Raw genomic sequence first — 22068 nt, 5'->3', positions numbered from 1 at the left:
GGCGGAAGTTTTGTGTGTCAGTGAGGACAATTTCATCAGGTGGAAGCTAGAGAAGGCAGAACTCAGGGGAGGAATGTCACAGTCTTTGTTCTTAGTGATTTAAAGTTATTAAAGTCCCTTGGTTTAAATCAGTCCACCCTGGCTTCAGTGCTGTTTCCTAATGCTGATCATAAAGTATGATTGGCAAAATTTATCTGTGACATTGTAACCTAATTGGCTTTTAAAATCGGTATATTGTATTTTTAAATGTTTTAATCTTTGTAAACCACCCAGAGAGCTTTGGCAATTAGGTGGTATAGAAAGGTAGTAGTAGTAGTAGTAGTAATATCAATAATAGAAGCAAAACAACGAAATACTAATTGCTATTTAGCAATGGACAGACTTAATACACTGGATTTGATTGATCTTACTTATGTGATAGAGAAAGGATGTTCAAAGAAGAATGCATTTTTATCCTTGGACAATTAATTCACACCAAGAATTTGCTTTGATATATTATTCACTGTTTATGTATTCATTTTCTTAGCACTGGTTAAGAGAATCCAGTGCATTTTCTTTTCCACATATTAAAAAAAGGCTGAATGCTTAATAACCTTTTTTGTTTGAGCTGGATAATATTCCTGTTTAGCATTCATAAGTGAAAACTTTGTGTGCCAATAATTTTGTGCCTCTTTCTTCTGAAGGAGAACTAAATCCAGTGTTCAATGGAGCATCACTTTTCCCAAGCCTGTTTCTTCCAAATCTGTTGTAAATACATATGATCTTTTCTTTATTGGCCATGTTCCCAACTGCCCAGATAGATGCGACTGTACGTTCCTTAGCTCTAGGAACATTAACCTACCATCAGTACCCACGTGCGCCTTTTGCTTGCAAGCTATACGAAAGTGTAGAGATGATGATCAGTTAACTTCACATAACACAACAGCGTTCCATTACCAAATTAAAATATTTCCCTCATTTAAATCATACATTCTCCTTCTCTTATTTACAGTTTGGTGAATTATTTAAACCTGGATAGAGTCATACCCATTGCAGTATGAGTATTAGTGAGGACAAGGTTTTGAATTAAATGTTAATGCCACACACTGCTCACACATCAAAATATCTGGTATAAGCTACAAAATGGTTAAGAGAGTAGTGTAATTTTTAAAAATGGCTAAATGTAATGTTTATTCTGAAAAAGATTATGTCCAAAAATGCAATTATTTTTTCCATCACAATTCAGAGAAAAAATCCATGTTTTCTAAGCAAGATATTCAGGTCTCAAACATTCCAGCAGAGGTCAGTATAAGTACACTTCACTGTGCAACTCAGGTTTCTTTTTGTTAATGTGCTTTACCTAGGAAATCTTCAATGTTAGACAAACTACAAGTATACAAAAGATTGCTTTTGTGTCACTGAAGAATTCCCCTCCTGGGGACAGTGCAGAAGGGGGGACATTTGGCTCAAAGGAATTACACCTACCTCTAAGGAAGGAAGAAGAAGCCATTTATTCCTCCCAACTTTTTCAGGAAGGAAAGGGGGTTTGAAGGCCTCTGTCTTCTTTTACCATCGAAGTACCTGGCAGGAGTAAAATGAATGGGCTCAGAGGAAGTACATCCCTCGCTGACCACCATGAATATTTCAGGTTTGGAAGAAGATAAGAGTCCATCCCCTTCATGGATCACTTCCCCTTCATGGATCACTGCCTTGTTGTGGTGAGGGGGCTTGCGTAACTCAGTGAAGCCATAAGCTATGCTGTGCAAGGCCACACAAGACGGACAGGTCATGGCAGAGAGTTCTGACAAAATGCGGTCCACTGGAGAAGGAAATGGCAACCCACTCCAGTATTCCTGCCAAGAAAACCCCATGGAACGTATCACAAGGCTAAAAGAGATGACGCCAGAAGATGAGCCCCTCAGGTCGGAAGGTGTCCAATATACTACTGGGGAAGAGCAGAGGGAATTTCCAAGTAGCGCCAGAAAGAGTGAAGCGGCTGGGCCAAAGCTGAAAGGACACTCAGCTGTGGATGTGTCTGGTGGTGAAAAGAAAGTCCGATGCTGTAAAGAACAATATTGTTTAGGAACCTGGAATGTCAGATCAATGAATCAGGGTAAGCTGGAGGTGGTCAAACATGAGATGGCAAGATTGAACATCGACATCTTGGGAATCAGCAAAGTAAAATGGACAAGCATGGGCGAATTTAATTCAGGTGACCATCATATCTACTACTGTGGGCAAGAATCCCTTAGAAGAAATGGAGTAGCACTCATAGTCAACAAAAGGGTGGGAAAAGCAGTACTGGGGTACAATCTCAAAAACGATAGAATGATCTCAGTACGAATCCAAGGCAAACCATTCAACATCACAGTAATTCAAGTCTCTGCCCAAACCACTGAGGCCGAAGAAGCTGAGGTTGATGGGTTCTATGAAGACCTACAACACCTTCTAGACCTAACACCAAAAAAAGATGTCCTCTTCATCATAGGGGATTGGAATGCCAAAGTAGGAAGTCAAGAAATCACCGGGATAATAGGCAAGCATGGCCTTGGTGTACAAAATGAAGCAGGACAAAGGCTAATAGAGTTTTACCAAGAGAACACGCTGATCATAGCAAACACTCTTTTCCAATGGCACAAGAGGCAAGTCTACACATGGACATCACCAGATGGTCAATATCGAAATCAGATTGATTATGTCCTTTGCAGCCAAAGATGGGGAAGCTCTATACAATCAGTAAAAACAAAACCTGGAGCTGACTGGGCTCAGATCATGAGCTGCTTCTCACAAAATTCCCATTCCAAAGGGCAATGCCAAAGAGTGTTCAAACTACTGCACAATTGCGCTCATTTCACATGCCAGCAAGGTTATGCTCAAAATCCTACAAGCTAAGCTTCAGCAGTATGCGAACCGAGAACTACCAGAAGTACAAGCTGGGTTCCGAAGAGGCAGAGGAACTAGAGATCAAATTGCCAACTTTCGCTGGATCATGGAGAAAGCAAGAGAATTCCAGAAAAACGTCTATTTCTGCTTCATTGACTATGCTAAAGCCTTTGATTGTGTGGATCACAACAAACTGTGGCAAATTCTTAAAGAGATGGGGGTACCAAACCACCTTACATGTCTCCTGAGAAACCTGTACGAGGGTCAAGAAGCAACAGTAAGAACCAGACATGGAACAACCGAGTGGTTCAAAATTGGGAAAGGAGTACGACAAGGCTGCATATTGTCGCCCTGCTTATTTAACTTATATGCAGAGTACATCATGAGAAACACCGATTTGGATGAATCACAGGTTGTAATTAAGATTGCTGGGAGAATTATCAACAACCTCAGATACACAGACGATACCACCCTAATGGCAGAAAGTGAAGATGATCTAAAGAGCCTCTTGTTGAGGGTGAAAGAGGAGAGTGCAAAAGGTGGCTTGAAACTAAACATTAAAAAAACAAAGATCATGGCATCTGGCCCCATCACTTCCTGGCATATGGAAGGGGAAGAAATGGAAGCAGTGACTGATTTTATTTTCTTATTCTCCAAGATCACTGCAGACGGTGACTGTAGCCATGAAATTAAAAGACGCTTGCTCCTTGGGAGGAAAGCTACGGTAAACCTAGACAGCATAGTAAGAAGCAGAGACATCACCTTGCCAACAAAGGTCCGTATAATCAAAGCTATGGTTTTCCCAGTAGTAACGTATGGCTGTGAGAGCTGGACTATGAGGAAGGCTGAGCGCCGAAGAATTGATGCTTTCAAACTGTGGTGCTGGAGAAGACTCTTACGAGTCCCCTGGACTGCAAGGAAGTCAAATCAGTCCATCCTAAAGGAAATCAACCCGGAGTGCTCATTGGAAGGTCAGATACTGAAGCTGAAGCTCAAATATTTTGGCCACCTAATGCGAAGAGAAACCTCCCTGGAAAAGACCCTGATTCTGGGAAAGATTGAAGGCAAAAGGAGAAGGGGACGGCAGAGGATGAGATGGCTAGATAGCATCACTGATGCAATGAATATGGACTTGAGCACGCTCTGGGAGAGAGCACAGGACAGGAAGGCCTGGCGTGCTATGGTCCATGGGGTCATGAAGAGTCGGATACGACTGAATAACAAAGAGTCCATATCCATATTGTGGATACCCAAGTAACCGGCACAGTTACTTGGGTGTAGCCACATGTCTGGTATAATTTGTGCAATCATAGCAGTTTGAAAAAGGGCCACTAAGATAGCACATATTGTGGCAGCGAGGTGTCCACCCCTATCACCACCATCATACTGAGATGCTTGTCCAAACAACCAATGTTTTAAAGCAGGGGTGGGCAACTTCTGGCCCTCCTGATACTTTGGCCTACAACTTCCATCATCCCACACCATTAGCTATGCTGGCTAGGGCTGATGGGAATTGTAGGTCAAAACATCTGGCTGGGCTAAGTTGCCCAGCCCAGTCTTAAAGCGATCCTGGCCAGTTTTCTATTAAAGGGCAGAAAGTTCAACTAATTGACCTTGGGGAACCCTTCCAATTGCTAAGTTGTATGATTCTATAATGATATGAATAGAGAAACATGAGGCCCAGGAATAGGAAATTGTGTAAGGTTGCTAAAACTGGCATATGATCCCAAGTAGCCCAGTTGAAGTGGGCTATGTTCTGAAGGTAGATAGTTTACACAACTCTTTCAGCAAGTGCCAGGTGACATAGAGAGATTAAAATAATACTGTCACAGTGACAGCCATACAAAATTGCTTCCTTTTATTAGCAACATTTTGTAATTTCCGCTGAAGTTGTTAAGATGGCATGCTATAAAACCAGGAAGAGCAATACCAGTGTGGTATTAATTGTCCCCATTCCATAATGGGGTGTGATATCCTTTTGTAAAACTGTCATATGCCACAGAAATGGGTAGATATGGGGGAATGGCACTGAAGCATTAGCCTAATGGCATTTTAGCCACCTTCCATTCATCTGTCTGTATCAACAAAAACACACTTTATATGCGGCATTAACCGATTACAATGGCACTGGAAATTACGGGCAACATAGTTTGAACGTCTTGCTCCATGTGGCCTTTTCAGGACCCTGTTGCAGTAATATTAGCATACATATCTTTAGTACTGTTCTCAATCTACAGAAGAGAACAAATGATGAAGTGATTGTAGTGTGGCCATGGCTTCATCCAGAGACATTAGCTGTTATCAGAAAGGTGGATGAACATCTTTTTCAAAGAATGTATTCTCTCTGATACAAACAGGATCACACTTTGTTCCAACATATTATTACAATGATGGGCATATTTTTGCAAAATTATTCATCCCCATAAGGGCCCTCTTTTTCAGTGATATTTGGAGGGACATGAACTGGGTGAAGGTATTTGGTCATTATGTGGAGGAACTGGGTGACGTCCCTGTCTTCCCATGCTGTACTGGAGGTTTAATTCTCCCCCACAGCATGGTGAAGCAAGAATGGCAACACTGTTTGCTTGCCTTGGACATGGGAATGCGTTTCCTGTCTCACTGCACTGTGTTGAAGAGTATCATCAAATTGCCTTAGCAACGTGGGGATGTGTTACTCCACCCCACAACCCAATTGGCTGGGATTACGTAGTAAGAAGAAAATTATGCTGGAGAAGCATCAAAGAAGGGACTAAAGGAACTTCAAATAGGCAGAAAAAAAGTGAAAAAAGGTATATTAAGGATTCGTGGGCACTCTACTCCTCAACTTCTGTTTCATACCAAACATTTTTCAGGGTATACACTTGGTGCAGCACTATCCATAGTATTTGTGTTTTGAGCGTAATACTGTGTTTTGAGAGTGAATAACTGGGATAAGAAAGGCCCCAAACTTAACAGAGCCCAAGAAGCCAGTGAAGCAGGGATCCTTTCTCTGTCTCAATAAAAGGGAAGCCTTTCAGGAAGCTAAACACCTTTCTTTTACAAGGCTTCAGCCTGCTAAATTGCTCCACCATATTGTCATTATGTGCTCCCTCTCTGAATCTGCCAGCCTAAGTATCAATTATGTCTAGTCTCCACTCAGGATAGCAGTTTTTTCATGAGACAAGAGCTGTTCCAGTTTTATGAGTTGCCTGAAATCCCCTATCTCATAAAGATATTAACCTTCCCCCTGCCCCCAAAGTTGCTTTCTTTGCCATACTCCATCTTGCCTGTCCTACTGTCTCCCCACCTACAGGAAGGGTTTGGCCTCTCTTAGCACACTTTCTTCCCCACCATCCTGCATATATGTCCTGCATGCTATGACTTTTTCCTGAATAATGTCACACACCCCTTCAGAAAGTGTGAATCTTCCCATATTCCAACTTCTGCTAGCCCAATTCACCTTGGACCGATTCAGAGGCTGCCCAATTCAACTCGGGCTGAATGTGAATCTTCCAGTGACTATCACTGGAAGTGAACAAATGACTAAAACCATTTTTTATTGTTGAACAGAACTGGATGAAATCTGTAGGTGTAGTAGCACCTTGTGAGGGAATGAAACCTGCCAAATTTCAGGCAAATCAGTGCAGAGGTTTTTGTGCTGGGTGGCTTTAATTTTTTTAAAGGGATCTCCCAATAATTTTTTTTTCTTGGCAGAATGGAATGCAATTTGCCGGTACAGTTGCCCCTTTGATCACGCTCTCCAAGTTTCAGATAAATAGGTGCAGGGGGTTTGTGCAAGAGCAGCCTTTACAGTTTGGGGGTTTCCCCAAAGTGGATGTGCTTATCCCCCTATGTTCTTTGTGGGCAATTGTTATGAAAATGACATACAAAACAAAGGGTGGCCCTCCTTTACAAAAGCTGCAACATTTCGGAAGAACAGATAGAGTAGTTTTTGTGAATCTTCAAACTTTGGGGTGGGGAAATGATTCGTTTCCCCTTCCCTGCTCCATGGGGTGGGGGGCAATTTGTATGAAAATAGCATATGTCATAGAGGTATCCCTAGGCAAAAAAAACCCTGCAAAATTTCAGAAGGATATTTTACCACTAGCTCCTACAGACTGTGTTATAGGGTTGAGTCCTAAATACCAGACCAGAAACAGGATGTTCAACAGTAGGTCACATTAGACATCAGTGTGTGCACCATGGCAGACCCAATTACCAAATGGTAATTGAGAATGGAGGAGATCTAGCCCTTGGCATTCGTGGTTCAAGACTCATTGCCTTAGTTCACACCTTTTTCTCCCAGGTTGTATTACTCATTTTCCATTGCAGATTGCAACTGTATCTTGCTTGACCTACTTCAGACTCATAAAGCTATTCCAGTTCTCTTCATGTGTGATTTTGAGAAATCTTGAGCATCTCAGCTCTTCTCATAAAACCTCATGAGAACTGGGATGCTCTCAGTTCCACCATTTATTACAAATTTTGGATGTCTTGATTTTTTCTGTCACTATTGCAAACCCTCCTGTTCCCCATGGGCTCATTTCACCATGGAAAGAAAGAGGCCCAGTTATCTTTATTCATGCATCTAATGTAGTAGGCTTTTGCCAAAAAAAGCTAATGGCCCAATACTTTTGTTAATCTTTACAGTGCCACAGCAGTGTTTATTATTTCACAAAGAAGAGGACACATTTCCCTAATTATTTTAACTATCTTTATATCTCCCTGAGCTTTGAAATATCTTTTTTGAGGTAGTAAAACAGAATTGTAGACAGTGGGATGGATCAAGAGATACTCTTCCATGAATGCAAGGCACTTAGATCCAGTGGAGGCTTCCACAAATGGAGGGGGGGGGGACTTCCACTGTTTCCTCATTTCCCCTGCTGCTCCCTGCTCTACCTTCCAAGCTGTTTTGGAGGGTTCTCCAATTCTAAGGAGCAGATTTGGCTGTAGCTGAGGCCCAGGAGTCCCCATGAATGGGACTCTGCTCACCGAACTCTGGATCCATCTCAATATTTGAAATGTTGGTAGACCAAAAACATATATGATGGCATTAGGCTTGTGGGCTTATTTTTCTTATCTCTAATAACTGCTAACAAGACAAAGCTTTTTAACTGCCACTGCATACAGATTTGATTTTTCAAAGAGCTTTGTATTATGATTCTTTTTGAGTAGGCTAAGTCAATTCAAATTTTCTCATTGATACTGATTTTGCAGTCTTAAATACTGTTGTGTGCAATCCTGGCCACCTCAATTTGTCATTGTGTGCCTTACTGTTAGTGGCTGTGTGTTTACTTTGCTGAGGGATTTGCTAAAAGCTTGAAGATTTAAGTACACTACATACCATTAAGGATGCATGAGAAACTATTTTCAGTTTGTTTTTTATTAGGATTCACTGAGTTCGTGCCTCTTGAACATGGACTCAAATGCAATCTGAAGTCAAACTCTGTACAGTTCTCCAATAGCAATGTGATTCAGGGACCCCCCAAATGCATTTGACAGCATTCATACGTTTGGAAAATACATGTGAAATATGTGTACTTTTGAAAAACGTGCACAAACATGCTCTAATTAATGGGAGAAGAATGCATAGGTTTTCAAAGATGCGCACAACTGATGTATACAGTTGGGAAAATACACATGAAAATATACACAACTTTTCCATGTGAAAAGAAAAAAAAACAAAGATGTGGACACAAGACAGAACGAGCTCTGAGGCAGAATTTGGAGAACTTTGGGCTCGGGTTTTGGTTACACACACATTCATACATACCATACTACAAAAATCTGCAAAACGTGTTTGACCAGAGATCCCTGTGCAACAATAGCTCTATTATACCTCCTTCAAGTTGCTGAATAGTTATTGCTTAGACGTTTAAGTCAAGGAAATGAAAATCTGCTTAAATCCTAGGAACACTCTCCCTTTTCCTATCCCTGCCTCAAGAAATAGTAGGTAAATTATGAGATAGATAGGTAGATAGATAAGCTGAATTGATTTCTGGACCTCAGTCAAATGCTTCAATTGCAAGTTTCATGGGTGAGAATATATACATCTTTCATTGCTGGGCAGCACGTTCCCCCAGGTTAATGTTTCAGGTAAAGAAAAATGTATATTGTGATGCTTTATTTTGGTTGATTTTAACGTAGATAGAAATTGTTTGTTTTTAGTGTTTTCTTTTCAATAAATTAAACAAAAAAATTATTATACTAACGGAGCAATCCTATCCAGATAGGCGGCTGCCTCTGAACTCAGAGGCGACCGCCTATCCAAAGCAGGGCAGGAGAAGTGCGGAGGGGATCATTCCCTCCACACTTCTCCTGTCCTGCTTTTTCGGCTAGACAACCGATTGCAGCTGTTTAGCTGCAGAAGGATGGAGCGGGGAAGGAGGCTGCTGTACGACACATAGGCAGTTCCAACCTCCCTGCCCTGGAATGTCCCCAGCCATGCCCCTTTTCAGCCGCTCTGCGCTCCTCTTGCGAGCACGGAGGATGGGGCTGTTCCGCGCTGCCTCCAAGGCAGCGCAGAAGTGGGCGGAGGTCAGTTCCTGGAAAACAACATATCCTATGGCCATCTAGCTGCTGTCTAGCAGCCAAAGGATTGCTCCCTTAGTAGTTAATACATTTTTTACATCCTTTTTTGTGTGTGCAAAATATAGATGAATATTCATATTTTGAAGTAGTTGAAGTTACAATACAGAAAAAAGAAACAACAGATTGCTATTTTCTCAACACCTAGCAAATATAGTCCAGGTAAAGAGTACAAAGGATTTACTATATCAGATGAATAATATGATAGAAATCTTATTTTTGTAATGCCGGTGCTAAAAAAATGCACTTTGTTAAATACTATATATATCTTTCAATGCACTATTTACCTAGCTTTATAACTTAGGTTGGTTTGACTTTTACATGAACTGAACAGTTTAATTTGCAGAAAGTCTCGTAATCCATCATAAATCTGAAATATTTGTCACTAGATAACTCTTTAAAACTATCTACTTCTCTCCTTAGCATAGACATAATAAATGTTTAATGAATACAAAGAGCGTGATCTTCAGATGAGAGAAGCCAGAGTAATCATATTGTAACCATTTGCACCCTGATCCTGAAGTTGTTCACTCTGGTCAAGCAAAGATAATCTGAGTCTGGAAGCAGGAATCTGTACGTGATGTACCTTGCTGTATACTATCCACACATGCAAGTGTGTGCTTCATAGGGCAACATTTTCAGTTTAAGTCAGTATATGCATCTCCTGATGATTGATATGATTAAATTTAGCAGAACTGATCACCTGTTTGGATGGGGTAGAGATACTGAATCCAGGTCTCTTTATTCCCACCCCTGACCAGGTGACCAATGCTGTGAAAACTGACCACACCAACCAGCTGTTCAAGGGATGCACACAAGGAGATCCTCAGCCTTCTCAGTACATGTTTAATCTTACTACTGCACTCAAGGATCTGCAGATAGTAGCCATCACTTCCCTGTAATATGCTTATGATTAGGATGCAAGTATCACAAAGGAAATAGGATTTCATCTGTTTAAATACTTATACGCTGATCTCAAATATGAAATGAATAAAACGTACCTATGTAGTGTGGTTAGGATTCAGGTGTTGGACTCTGAGGATAGTCCTTTTAATTAAAGTTTATCTCACAGTTTGTTTTTTAACAAATACTGTAAAATATAACATTTAGAAGATATTTATTTATGATAGTGACAGTCTTAATTTTTAAAAAATCTTTTCTTTTTCAGTTATTGGCCATCCTTTTTAGATGTGAGAGGGATACATAGATTGATTCATAATAAAAGAACCAGCTGATTCACATTCAAGAATGGTAATACTATCTTTTGATACTGCTGGCCTGCTCCTTGGAAATATTCTTTCAGCATGTGAGGAGATAGCCTCTATGGAATAGTCAGAAAATCAGCTCACCACTGGCAGTAACAAAATGCGGTCTAGCAACTTATGACGGACATGGCTTTAATGTCTGACAGCTAGATTCATTGTTGGTTTAACAGCCAATCATTGGTTTTGACGACACAAGTCTAATGAAGGTTGGAATATAAAAAGCCCTCTTGGAATATACAAGATTCACCAGAGTGGTGTTGTCTCAGATTGCATTTGCCTTCAGTGATTCACAGAGTACTGAAAGATTAGAGAAAGAACCAAAGGAAAGAGAAAGAGAAAAGAAAGAAGAGGACTGCACTGAATGTAAGACGATGCAAAAGCTAAACATGTATCTATTTATTTACCTTTTCATGTTAATCATACCTGGTCCAGTGGATCTTAATGAAAGTAACCAGGCAAATGAGAACATAGAAAAAGATGGACTGTGCAATGCATGTACATGGAGGCAAAGTACAAAATCTTCAAGAATAGAAGCTATAAAAATTCAGATCCTCAGTAAACTGCGTCTGGAACAAGCACCTAACATTAGCCGGGATGCTATAAGGCAACTTTTACCTAAAGCTCCTCCATTGCAAGAACTGATTGATCAGTATGATGTCCAGAGAGATGACAGCAGTGATGGTTCTTTGGAAGATGATGATTATCATGCTACAACTGAAACTATTATTACAATGCCTACAGAGTGTAAGTATTTTATTACTTTAGAAAATGCTACTCTACTGACAAATACTTGTATTTGTGCTAAAGAGCAACAACCTCTTTTTAATCTCTTCTAACAAACTGCTTGCTGAAGCATGCAATAGGGAGAGAAAAGAGCATATTTTAAAGAATTTAAATCATGGTATTTTTCTTCTATCAATAAAATATTCTATGAGAAGCACTCCAACCTATTTCCCTTGGTGACTGCTGTAGATATATAAATAAGATTTACAGTTAACCAGTGCCATTATTTCGGTAACCTATTCGAAAATTTGTGCAGACACACAAGGAAATAAGAAGAAAATACATATTAATGTGCCAGTTTACATTAGCAAACCTTCTGAAGGCATCTGTTTTTAAGGATTTCCTGAAAACTGGGGGGGGGGGGACCCATATAACTGACAATAAAAAATATTTAGCTCCAGTGCACTCATATGTTAGGTTTTTATATATTTTCACTGCCAAATTTTCTACATGAAAACAGTGCCCTTGAGGGGTACAAAAAGCATTCTCCAAACCCCTTCGGTTTTTGCACTTTTAAAATGCTTGTTCACATTGTTACCCTGATCTGCCAATCCTTTGGCACTTTTTTTTAACCTAATAGGGATTCTTGTTTCTTCTTCATTATGTGATACCAGCTAATCGAGAATAATGTAGTGGACATGATGACATCACAGAGTCACACAGCCAATTAGATTTGGCCACATGGTGATGTCAATGAAGGCAAAAAAGCCACACTGCCCTTACCCTGAAACCCCAGTCTAGCTTTAGTTGTACCCCAAAGTGCATTGGAATGCACATTCAAACATGCATCCTATTGAGAACAAGAATGTATAGAGAGACAAGACCCCTGTTTTACCATGTTGTACTATGGCAGCTTCTGTGGCACAAATGTGGCCAACCATGGTGATGTAGTCCAGTGGCCAGCAGAATCTGGGCCACATAATCTGTCCTCCATGAACATTTACATGCCCTTCTGCCTTCTACATGATATGCACTTTTTGAGAGATGCAAAAATATTCAACACCCTGTGCTCAGCTGTGTGCTTTCTCCTAATCTCATAGATGTGTCCACAATTATTAATGAATACAACCTGTATATTTTAAATAATTATATTATGAAGCTACCACACTCATAATGTAAACACACATTAAGTACCAACAGCTATATTTTAAGTATTAAAATGCTTATACATAACTACCAATTCTATTAGTTGTGTTAATAAGGCATTTGCTGAATGAGCAGATTCTTAGTTATTTTTGTAGTGATAAGCATCTACTATGGCTTTTATCAGGTATATTCTGCACAGCTTATATTATGGTATCTTATGTTCTTCCTTAGCTAAAGTATTTGGCTATGGCAGCTGTTTTCAGAATAACACTTAAGGCAACGATGATGAAAAATGAAAACTTGGGCACACATGACTTAGTTTTGTTACTGGCAGCAGTGACATACAATACTCTAACTTAACTGGTGTACCACTAAGAATGTTAGCTATTTTACCTAAGTACAATAATGTACACATTCATAGAAGTAAGATGGGTTAAAAATATTCAGAAAATTATTTTAAAATTTCTTTAAGAAATAATTATCTTATACAAATATATAAGATATATTATACAATTTAAATTTGAAACAATTATTTCAAAAAGCTCACACATTTAAATGAGTATGATTTTTTTGCTGACTTAGAAGAATATTTTTCTTCTATTTATTTCTGTCCTCATCGATATTTTTAAAAAGCAAACACTTCTAGATAGTTTACAGTGCAATCCCTATACATGTATATTCAGAAGTAAGTCCCACAGAGTTCAGTGGATCTTACTCCTAGTTCAGTGGGTATAGGATTGCAGCCTGAATGGCTGTGTTTGCATGGCATGATAAGCCAGAATTTTGCCTTATCATAACCAAGCCAGTGTGCTAGTACATGTTGCTCAATTGCTCTTGATTGCAAATTAAAATTTGCAGCCTCCTGCAAATGGGAGTGGCTAAAAAACCACATACCTTCCATATGTGATTTGTTTACCGTGACATGCAGACCAGGAACTCTGCCTTGTCTCTTCCCAGACAAGCCAGAGTTCCTGGTCCTCACATCACAATGAGAAAACCAGGGGTGGAAGATGCATATTTAATTAGGCAGCATACATCAGCACACTCTCATTCACAATATACCAGAATTCTTTAGAATCCTGGCTTATTGTGCCATGAGAATGGGGCCAATATGTAATTTATGTAAAAGATTGTTGCTTCTCTGCAGCAATGACTTCAGGCACTCTGATGTATATAGAGTAACGTGGACCCTCTGCAACAACATCCCAGATTACCACAATTAGGGAGCAGACCAGTGCATAGAACGGGATAAAAGTGCAATTATGTCGCATACATTACAATCACTGAGGAAAGCCACTCACATAGGAGCTCATTGTGAGCTCATGTATGTTAGAATGCATCTGGATGTGATATTACTATATTGCACTAGAAAAATGGAGAATTAAAATGTATCTAGCAGGTTATATAATTTCAGTGTATACTAAAATTAGGTTTCCTACAATATTGCAATTCCTGATCTTATAAACTAGGTCACACATGGCAAATTAAAGATCAGGACATTAAAATAAAGTTATTAGTAAGTTTTATTACCACAGAAGCAAAAGTAGCTTGGCTTTTGTTACAGATTATTCACAGCTCTGTTTATATTATATACTCACTTCAAGGAACACTGAAATAACAACAGAACTTAAGTGTATAACTACCAGTCTTTCTGTTTTTATAAAGATATTTTAGGAGCGGAATGTTAGCAAGATGTTAGATGTCACCATCTTTTTCAGGCTAAGTACACTGTGCAGTGTGTTCAATATCCCTAGTGATTTTGACTGGGGGTGGGGAGTTTATTTCAGAGAGTGATTTGTACAGCTGGTCAGCTAGTATAACTACACAGACTCCCAGAGATTCCCAGGGTGTATTCCTTTACAATTTGTTTCCTTCTTAACGGTCAGCATAAATTTAAGCCTTGTACTTACTTTTCAGAAGAAATCAATACAAGACTTCTATGCCGCAAACATGAAATGTTAGATTAAAACACAGAAATACAGAAAAACTATACAAATGACTTTGTCAAAACATTTTCCTTTTTTTTGCAGTCCTCAAATTACCTGAGTATTGCTATTAGCTTCCATAAGACTTCAGTGGTTCTACTCCAAGGAAGGTCTTTTCAGTATTGCAATCTAAAATGTCCTAAAACTTGAAGCAAGTTTTTTTTTAGTTTGGTATCTCAAAATTCTATGTTTTAACTTTTTTTCCCTGTTCTCCACATCCTACCATCTGTTTTCATGGGTGCATTTCTTTTATAGTTGTAATTTTTAAATTGTAAACTCTTTTAATATAATTGTTGTATTTTATTAGTATTGTAAGCTGCTTGAGACTGGTAAAATGTAGGATACAAATTTAAATAAGTATAACTACATAAATAAATCACGTACATAAGGCCATGATCTATTCCTGAGGTAAAGTTTAAAATTTAAAGATTTACCAGCCCCATTCCAGAATATCACAGGAAAAGTAGACTTTGAATATAGTACTGCACACACATGAATAAGGACAGCACAAACTAGGGTGCATGGCAATTACTATGGGGATATAGCATGGATTTCTGCATGTGTTCCTTATTATTGAATATGGCCTTTTTCATCCTGTGAAGCAAGTTCTGGTACAGCAGTCTAACTATGGGGTAATGTTTCTACACACAAATTGCACTTACTCAGACACAGATAAAAGCCCACTACACATCAATAGCAGGTGGAGAGCGGGTAGCAGAATTGTGACAGAAGAGGTACTGGGTATTGGTTAAAACAGGGCAAAATATGACATGGTGCAATGGAGAGATAAAAAAAGACCTTTCAAAGTGACATTCTTTATGGATGGTTTCATTAGATTAGGGCAAGTGCTCCAGTGCAAATCACTAGTCACAGCTAAGAAATCCCACGAAGATATTTTAAAATGCCACTGATTTTTTATGCTTTATTTTTCAAGTGTTTCTTGATGTTGCAAACAAGTAATGTTTTGTATCCATTCACTTATAGCTGATTTTCCTATGCCAGTGGAAGGAAAACCCAAATGTTGCTTCTTTAAGTTTAGCTCTAAAATACAGTATAATAAAGTAGTGAAGGCCCAGCTGTGGATATACTTAAGACAAGTCCAGAGACCTACAACAGTATTTGTGCAGATCTTGAGACTCATCAGACCCATGAAAGATGGTACAACTTCTACTGCAATTCGATCTTTGAAACTTGACATGAACCCAGGCACTGGTATTTGGCAGAGCATTGATGTGAAGACAGTGTTGCAGAATTGGCTCAAACAACCTGAATCCAACTTGGGCATTGAAATCAAAGCTTTGGATGAAAAAGGAAGAGATCTTGCAGTAACCTATCCAGGACCAGGGGAAGATGGCTTGGTAAGTTCTACTTGAACATCTGCATGAAATTTCTTTTCATTTAGTATTTAAAAATAACGTTTAGACAAATAAAACAGGAATTTTCTAAAACTGTGGATATGAGCATATTTACTTGCCAGTAACTTCCTGGGATTTGCTTCCTTTTTTTTGTTTTTGTTTAAGACAGTAATATAAAAAGTCTAGCAAATTAATGGAATCAAGAAACAGAAATTGTTCCACAATAGTTTAAATCAGAATTATACATGAACTCAATGCATTTTCCTATCTGTAAAACTGAGTTAATAACACTTGTTTATCTAACTCATAAAGGGGCTTGGATATTAATTCATTAACAGTTCCTTAAGCTGAGTATTCTATGGAAGGTGCTTTCATAGGATAAAGTGTTAAAGCCATAAAATCCTGATAATCAAAAAATTAAGAAACTCTATCAGTTTCTTATTTCTATACAACTTGGGTGAGGTAGACAACAGCTTCTTATAGCATATTCAAGCATCCAAATGAGCTTTATAATAAATATGAACATAAGAGCATAAGAAGAGACCTGCTGGATCAGACCAAAGGCCTATCTATCTAGTCTAGCATCCTGTTTCCCATTTTCGCCAACCAGATGCCTATGGGAAGCCCACAAACTGGACATGAGGGTAATATCCCTCTCTCCCACTGTTTTTCCCTAGGAACCGGTATTCAGAGCCATGCTACCACTGATCCTGGAGACAGCATATAGCCATCATGATTACTATGCACTGATAGCCTTATCCTCAATGAATTTGTCTAATCGCCCTTTAATGCTATTTGGGTTGGTGGCCATCATCACATCTTGTAGAAGCAAATTCTATATGCCCTGTGTGAAGAAGTGCTTCCTTTTTTCTCTCCTGAATCTCCTACCATTCCGCTTCCTTGGATGATCCCAGATTCTAATATCATGAGAGAGGGAGAAAAACATTTCTCTATCCACATTCTCCACTGCTGTAGAAAACTGAATAGACAACAACCCACCCACCCCAAACATACTTCAGTATTAGGAATAATTGTAGCCTGCATCTTTGTAGGGAGGCATGTGTAACTGTGTGTTATAGAAAAAGGATGTGACTTCATTGATACCAATGATATGCAGGGAATTGAGTTACCAGCTTGCATTACCAGATACACTCTGGTTTGCTCTCTTCTCGCACGCAGGGAAGTCAGAGGGATGAAAAAATAATAAAGATGACTAGAAACAGCTTTAGGGCACAATCCTATGCATGTCTAGACAGAAAAAAGTCTGACAACTCCCAGCATTCCCCAGCCGCATGGCTGGCTGGGGCATGCTGGGAGTTGTAGGACTTTTTTCTATCTAAACGTGCATAGGATTGCACCCTTAATTAATTTTAGTGCCCTTACCACACATTTTCCCACCAGTTCAAAGGAGAATCACTACAGAAACAGCGCATATTCTAGTTCTCCACTGGCTGAGGATGTGGTCCTTCTCAAAGCCTAACTAAACTCCAGACAGACATATTTATATATGTCTGTATATTCAGAACAAAACGGAGTCAGAATTTTAAAGTCAAATTCTTCTCTTACTACTTTTCTGTTGTTTTTTTCCTTTGCTACTTTCTCCATTTGTTCTCTTTTATATCACGGATGTTAGAGAAAAGTGGGTCTTTGCATTATTTGGAGGTGTTCAAGCCCTTCTAATGGGATAAGGAAGAAGTTAATGGCTAGGATCTAAAAAGCTCCTCTAAGTCATCCTCAACCAAGGGCTTGAGAATTCTTAGTGGAACTTTAAATTTGAGGTTATATCCAACTGTGTCTGCCATCAGAATGGACGCCACTTGCAGAATGGATTCCCCCTCCCCTGCAGCACCCCACCCCTATTTCTGCTCTGGAGAGTTGGGGGGACCCTTTGGAACACATCTGGAAGAAGGAAAGGAAGGGGAAGTCCCACTCTGTGTTTAGAAGTACACTTGCATGACGTTGGGTGGACCCCTTTGTTCTTTAAACAAAATGCTGTATTAAAATTGCTTTTGAAATGACCCTTGGTTTTAAAAAAATGATTCGCCATTCAGTAAAAGGGGCTGCTGCTGTTCAGGAAACACAAGCCTAAGCCTCCTTCTGTGTATGGAGCTTTTTGTGCAGTTCCTTGGATCCCACCCATAGACAACACTTTTAGAAAAAGTGGTATTTAATAGCTATATTTAAAATTCCCAATTTCCTTACAAAACTGATTCACTTTAAAATTACTACAGTCAACGTCAAAAGATTATTATTTGGGGGGGGAAGGCTTACATTATGATGATTATCTTCACTCAAGAGCTATATAATGTTTAGGAAAAAGTATTTTTGTGTGTCAGATGTTGATTAATTTATCACAACGCCCTGGGTCTTCCTTCAAACATACTTTCCCTTTTCCTTTATTCATAGAATCCATTTTTAGAGGTCAGGATTACAGATACACCAAAAAGATCACGTAGAGATTTTGGACTTGACTGTGATGAACATTCAACAGAATCTCGGTGTTGTCGTTACCCACTGACTGTGGATTTTGAAGCTTTTGGATGGGACTGGATAATTGCACCCAAGAGATACAAAGCAAACTACTGCTCCGGAGAATGTGAATTTGTATTTTTACAAAAATATCCACACACTCATCTTGTACACCAAGCAAATCCAAGAGGTTCAGCGGGCCCTTGCTGCACACCTACTAAGATGTCCCCAATAAATATGCTGTATTTCAATGGAAAAGAACAAATAATATATGGAAAGATACCAGCCATGGTAGTAGATCGTTGTGGGTGCTCATGAGCTTTGCATTAGGTTTGCTACTTCGTAAGATATGGAATCTACCAAAAAAAAATCGCTTGAGCAATTTCTGAAACTGTGAATTTTTGTATAATAGGCCTACCTCTGATAGGCTATACACTAGGCTATTGTAAAGATTTCTTACCAGACAAACTACAGTTATGTGAACTGAAAGACATTTTTATGCAAGGGCTGGTTTTTAACCAGTGAAAAAGATAAGCTACAATCAAACTCACAGGATTTCACAATGAATTACTTATTCTGGAAAGGGATCTCTTTTCATTTATGCAAGCAACACAATCATAGACAGGTTTCAGCAGATAGAAATAGATAAAAGCAACCTCCTTGTATTCCAGAGAATGAAAAGGAGTGGGCTATTAAATATAGTCTTAACGGTTTAATGTATGGTTTTATTTACTTTAGAGGATATACTGGTGACAGAGTGAACAGAGTACCACTGACTTGTCCTCAAACACTTGAATTAAGTTTAGGGTATAAAAACTGATAAGATGAAATTCCATAAAACAGATAAGTCCACAAATTAGGGGAGATACATTGTGCTTCCATTCCTTTTATAATTAGTGTGTTCATTACTTTCTGCCAGTGGTGCTATCACAGTTGACTTACAGTCCAATCCCAAGATTTGATGCAGGAGCTCATACGTACACGATGGGAGGTACCAACAGCTAGGTTACCACAGTGTAACAAAACTAGATATTGGAGTGGAACTGCAGACACCAATAGGATTGGGGTGTTAATGTTTATGACACACTTATAAATATACAGTACAACAATGAATCCCCCTCTCCTCAAGTACAAGTTATTAATCATTCACAAGGAATGGGGATTTTTAATTAATGTGTTTGTTTGTTTTTACTTTAGCAGGTATCTGCATTACAAAGAATGACAAAAGGCAAGGAGTTTGGTCCAGATCCTTTGTTCCGCCAGTGGAAGGGCACCACTTACAAGACAGTACTTCTACAACCTCTCCTTCCCCCCACAGACTCCTGCATGCCCTCCAAATCTGCTCTAGAGGGTTGGGGACCCTCTAGAGCAGATATGGAGGGCACGTTGGGGGTTGCAGGGGAGGGGAGAACATATAAGTCTCATTTTGCAAGTAGTGTCTTTCTGCTAGTAGAACAAAAGATCTGGATCCAACCCATGAAATGGTTCTTTATAATAAAATTACTATAGCCCACATTGCAATGTTACAGTTTGCACTATGCTAAACCAATAGACAGAATGAATTACAGTACTGTAAAAATAAAACGTTGATATATTACTAGGTTTGTGTAATATATATATATATATATATATAATATATATACAATATTATATTGTAAATAAATGTTTGTTTTTTATTAACAACGATGCAGCATATTTGGATTAACTTGTTCTATCACACAAAATAATACTTCTGTCAATGATATCAGTTATTGTTTTCTTGTACAACAAGTACACTTCCAGTGTATATTCTTATGCTCTTGAAAATACAGATATGAACATAAAGTTCTCCTCATCATTTATTGCTCCACTCACCTGTAGTACACTTGTTGCTTAAATGGGTTCTGCTTCTTCATTTGAAATTAATGAGAAAGCCTGCATGTAAGAGTTCCAGGTGCACATGGATTAGTGGATCAGAGCAATTGCAGACATAATTAACACTAGATCAACAATGTAATTCATAGGACAAGTATATGTTAATTTTTTATTTTATTTTTTTGCCTAAGTGAGACACACAAATAGATAAATGGGGGGCATCATGGGTTGGAGCCAAAGATGTCCTTCCAGATGTGGAAGGGAAGAGCTGTTCTGTACTTTGCACCAGGTGAAGTATTACATAAGAACAGTGACACTATATCCCCATATATCCTTCCATTTGCACAAGAGTTTGCATAACCTCTCATGCAAGAAGACGTATGAGGATAGTTACAGAATCACTATAGCAGTTGAACTCTTGCATATACATAAGCATTTTCAGAACACTAGTGGCTGTTTTCCTCCACTCCCAGTTCTTTGGATCCAACCATATGAATCATCAGTTTTTTTACTGATTCAATTAAAACAGTATTTTTCATACTTTTAGTAATATACCAATATACTTTTGAGAACACAAACACTAATATTTTCATTAACCATTTTTTGTAAGAGCTAAAATCTTACAAAATATTTTATGGCCTTTATTTTATAAGCATGTAATAAACTTTAATTTCCGTGTATTACTGTATATTTTGCTCAGCATAATCAGTAATTTTTAATCAAAACAAATTTTAAAAACCTACCTGCTTCCTATTAAGGGACGTTATTTTCAAATGTGAAAGATTATATAAAATACAGCCACTGTTTAATAACCACTATAATTTCTGTAAAATGTTTTCAAGTTTTGTACAATATTTGTACAATTTTGTACAAATATCAAATCTTTATTTGTTGTATTCTGGATTTCAACTTATCATTTTATTTGTGTGAAATTACAGCAGAGTATCAGTCTCTTTGTTTTCTTCTCCTTCCATCTCTTTCCAATGTCAGTAAACCATGAAACTATATTCTAGGCTTTTATTTCAGTGGGATTTTTCTGGATTGTACATAGTAGCCACAATTAAGTGCAGTTTTACTTACTGAAGGCGCACTGTCCAGGATCCAAGGAAGATAACACATGCATGTATAGCACTTCTACTTGTACATCGTGGGCAGCTGCTAATTTCCCGTTCTGGCAGCAGCGCTTCAAGCCTAATAAAATATCACTTCGGAGGGGGGTGGGCCTCTGGCCTTTGTGAGCAGCTATTTGGGGCTAGGGGGGTGGGAGTAGGAAGGGGGTGGCTGAAAAGTCCATGTGTACATGAGGAAGACTACACATAGTCCTTTGGATCCTGGCCATAAAAAATCAATACAGGCTCACTTCCTGTATTGGAGCCAGGCTGAGGAAACATTGCTTTAAAGCTATGGAGTATAGCAAGGTATGTGTGTGTGGAGGTGTTTCAACCATCCCCCTTTATACTACATACACACCATTTTGTGTAAAGAATAAACACCACATCCCTGCTTTATTTGAGAATAGGGCAAAAATGTGTTTAACATAAATGTGATAGCCCCACAAGTCTAAGTTGGCCCTTAGTCATTGCTTTAATGCTAGTAGAACTAGCTCCTTAAAGGTATAAGGAATGCCTGAGAACTCTTGAGATCTCCGATGCCTAAACAATCTGTATCTGACTTTTTGGTAGGCAACTTAGCAGCTACTAGTTTGTGTAATGGGCTAACAACATTTTGATATAAATGGATTCACTAAATAGTGTAGCTCCTAGATGGTAGCTGGCATTATAATGAAGTGTAGATACGTATATGATATGAAATAGGACCTTGTTCTAAAATGTATACAATTAA

The 22068-nt window shown here is 38.7% G+C and overlaps 1 protein-coding gene and 1 long non-coding RNA gene across 5 annotated transcripts in view; one reads left to right on the top strand and one right to left on the bottom strand.

Annotated features, from left to right (window-relative positions):
• LOC146358618 (uncharacterized) overlaps positions 1-22068 on the bottom strand; it is a 179900-nt gene that overhangs the window by 102244 nt on the left and 55588 nt on the right. For 2 of the 4 annotated variants that reach the window (XR_014785194.1, XR_014785192.1), the window contains exons 5-6: positions 20227-20286; positions 19072-19415 (exon numbers count right to left, since the gene is read on the bottom strand). The exons of 1 other annotated variant lie outside the window; for it this stretch is intronic. This is a non-coding gene — a long non-coding RNA (uncharacterized LOC146358618). Of the gene's footprint in view, positions 1-18852; positions 19416-20226; positions 20287-22068 lie in introns of those variants that run through there. One more of the 4 variants, XR_014785188.1, reaches the window with a different exon arrangement.
• Positions 10946-19961, top strand: MSTN (myostatin). Its single transcript, XM_084816080.1, has 3 exons — positions 10946-11438; positions 15533-15906; positions 18310-19961. Exons 1-3 carry the CDS (start codon positions 11066-11068, stop codon positions 18688-18690), a joined length of 1128 nt encoding a protein of 375 aa, XP_084672206.1. The 5' UTR covers positions 10946-11065; the 3' UTR covers positions 18691-19961.

The sequence above is a fragment of the Heloderma suspectum genome, chromosome 1 (genome assembly GCF_057233095.1).
Source record: "Heloderma suspectum isolate Gila_16-S chromosome 1, 16-S_ref, whole genome shotgun sequence".
NCBI classification, from domain to species: Eukaryota; Metazoa; Chordata; class Lepidosauria; order Squamata; family Helodermatidae; genus Heloderma; species Heloderma suspectum.
The sequence above is the reverse complement of the archived record's forward strand: the minus strand, read 5'-3'. Positions and strand labels throughout refer to the sequence as shown.

Bases quoted from the DNA above. Each gene is read 5' to 3' on its own strand.
- MSTN (XM_084816080.1), top strand. From the start codon at position 11,066: ATGCAAAAGCTAAACATGTATCTATTTATTTACCTTTTCATGTTAATC. The intron at 11,439-15,532 runs GTAAGTATTTTA...ATTCACTTATAG, and splicing joins TATTACAATGCCTACAGAGT to CTGATTTTCCTATGCCAGTG. The intron at 15,907-18,309 runs GTAAGTTCTACT...CTTTATTCATAG, and splicing joins GACCAGGGGAAGATGGCTTG to AATCCATTTTTAGAGGTCAG.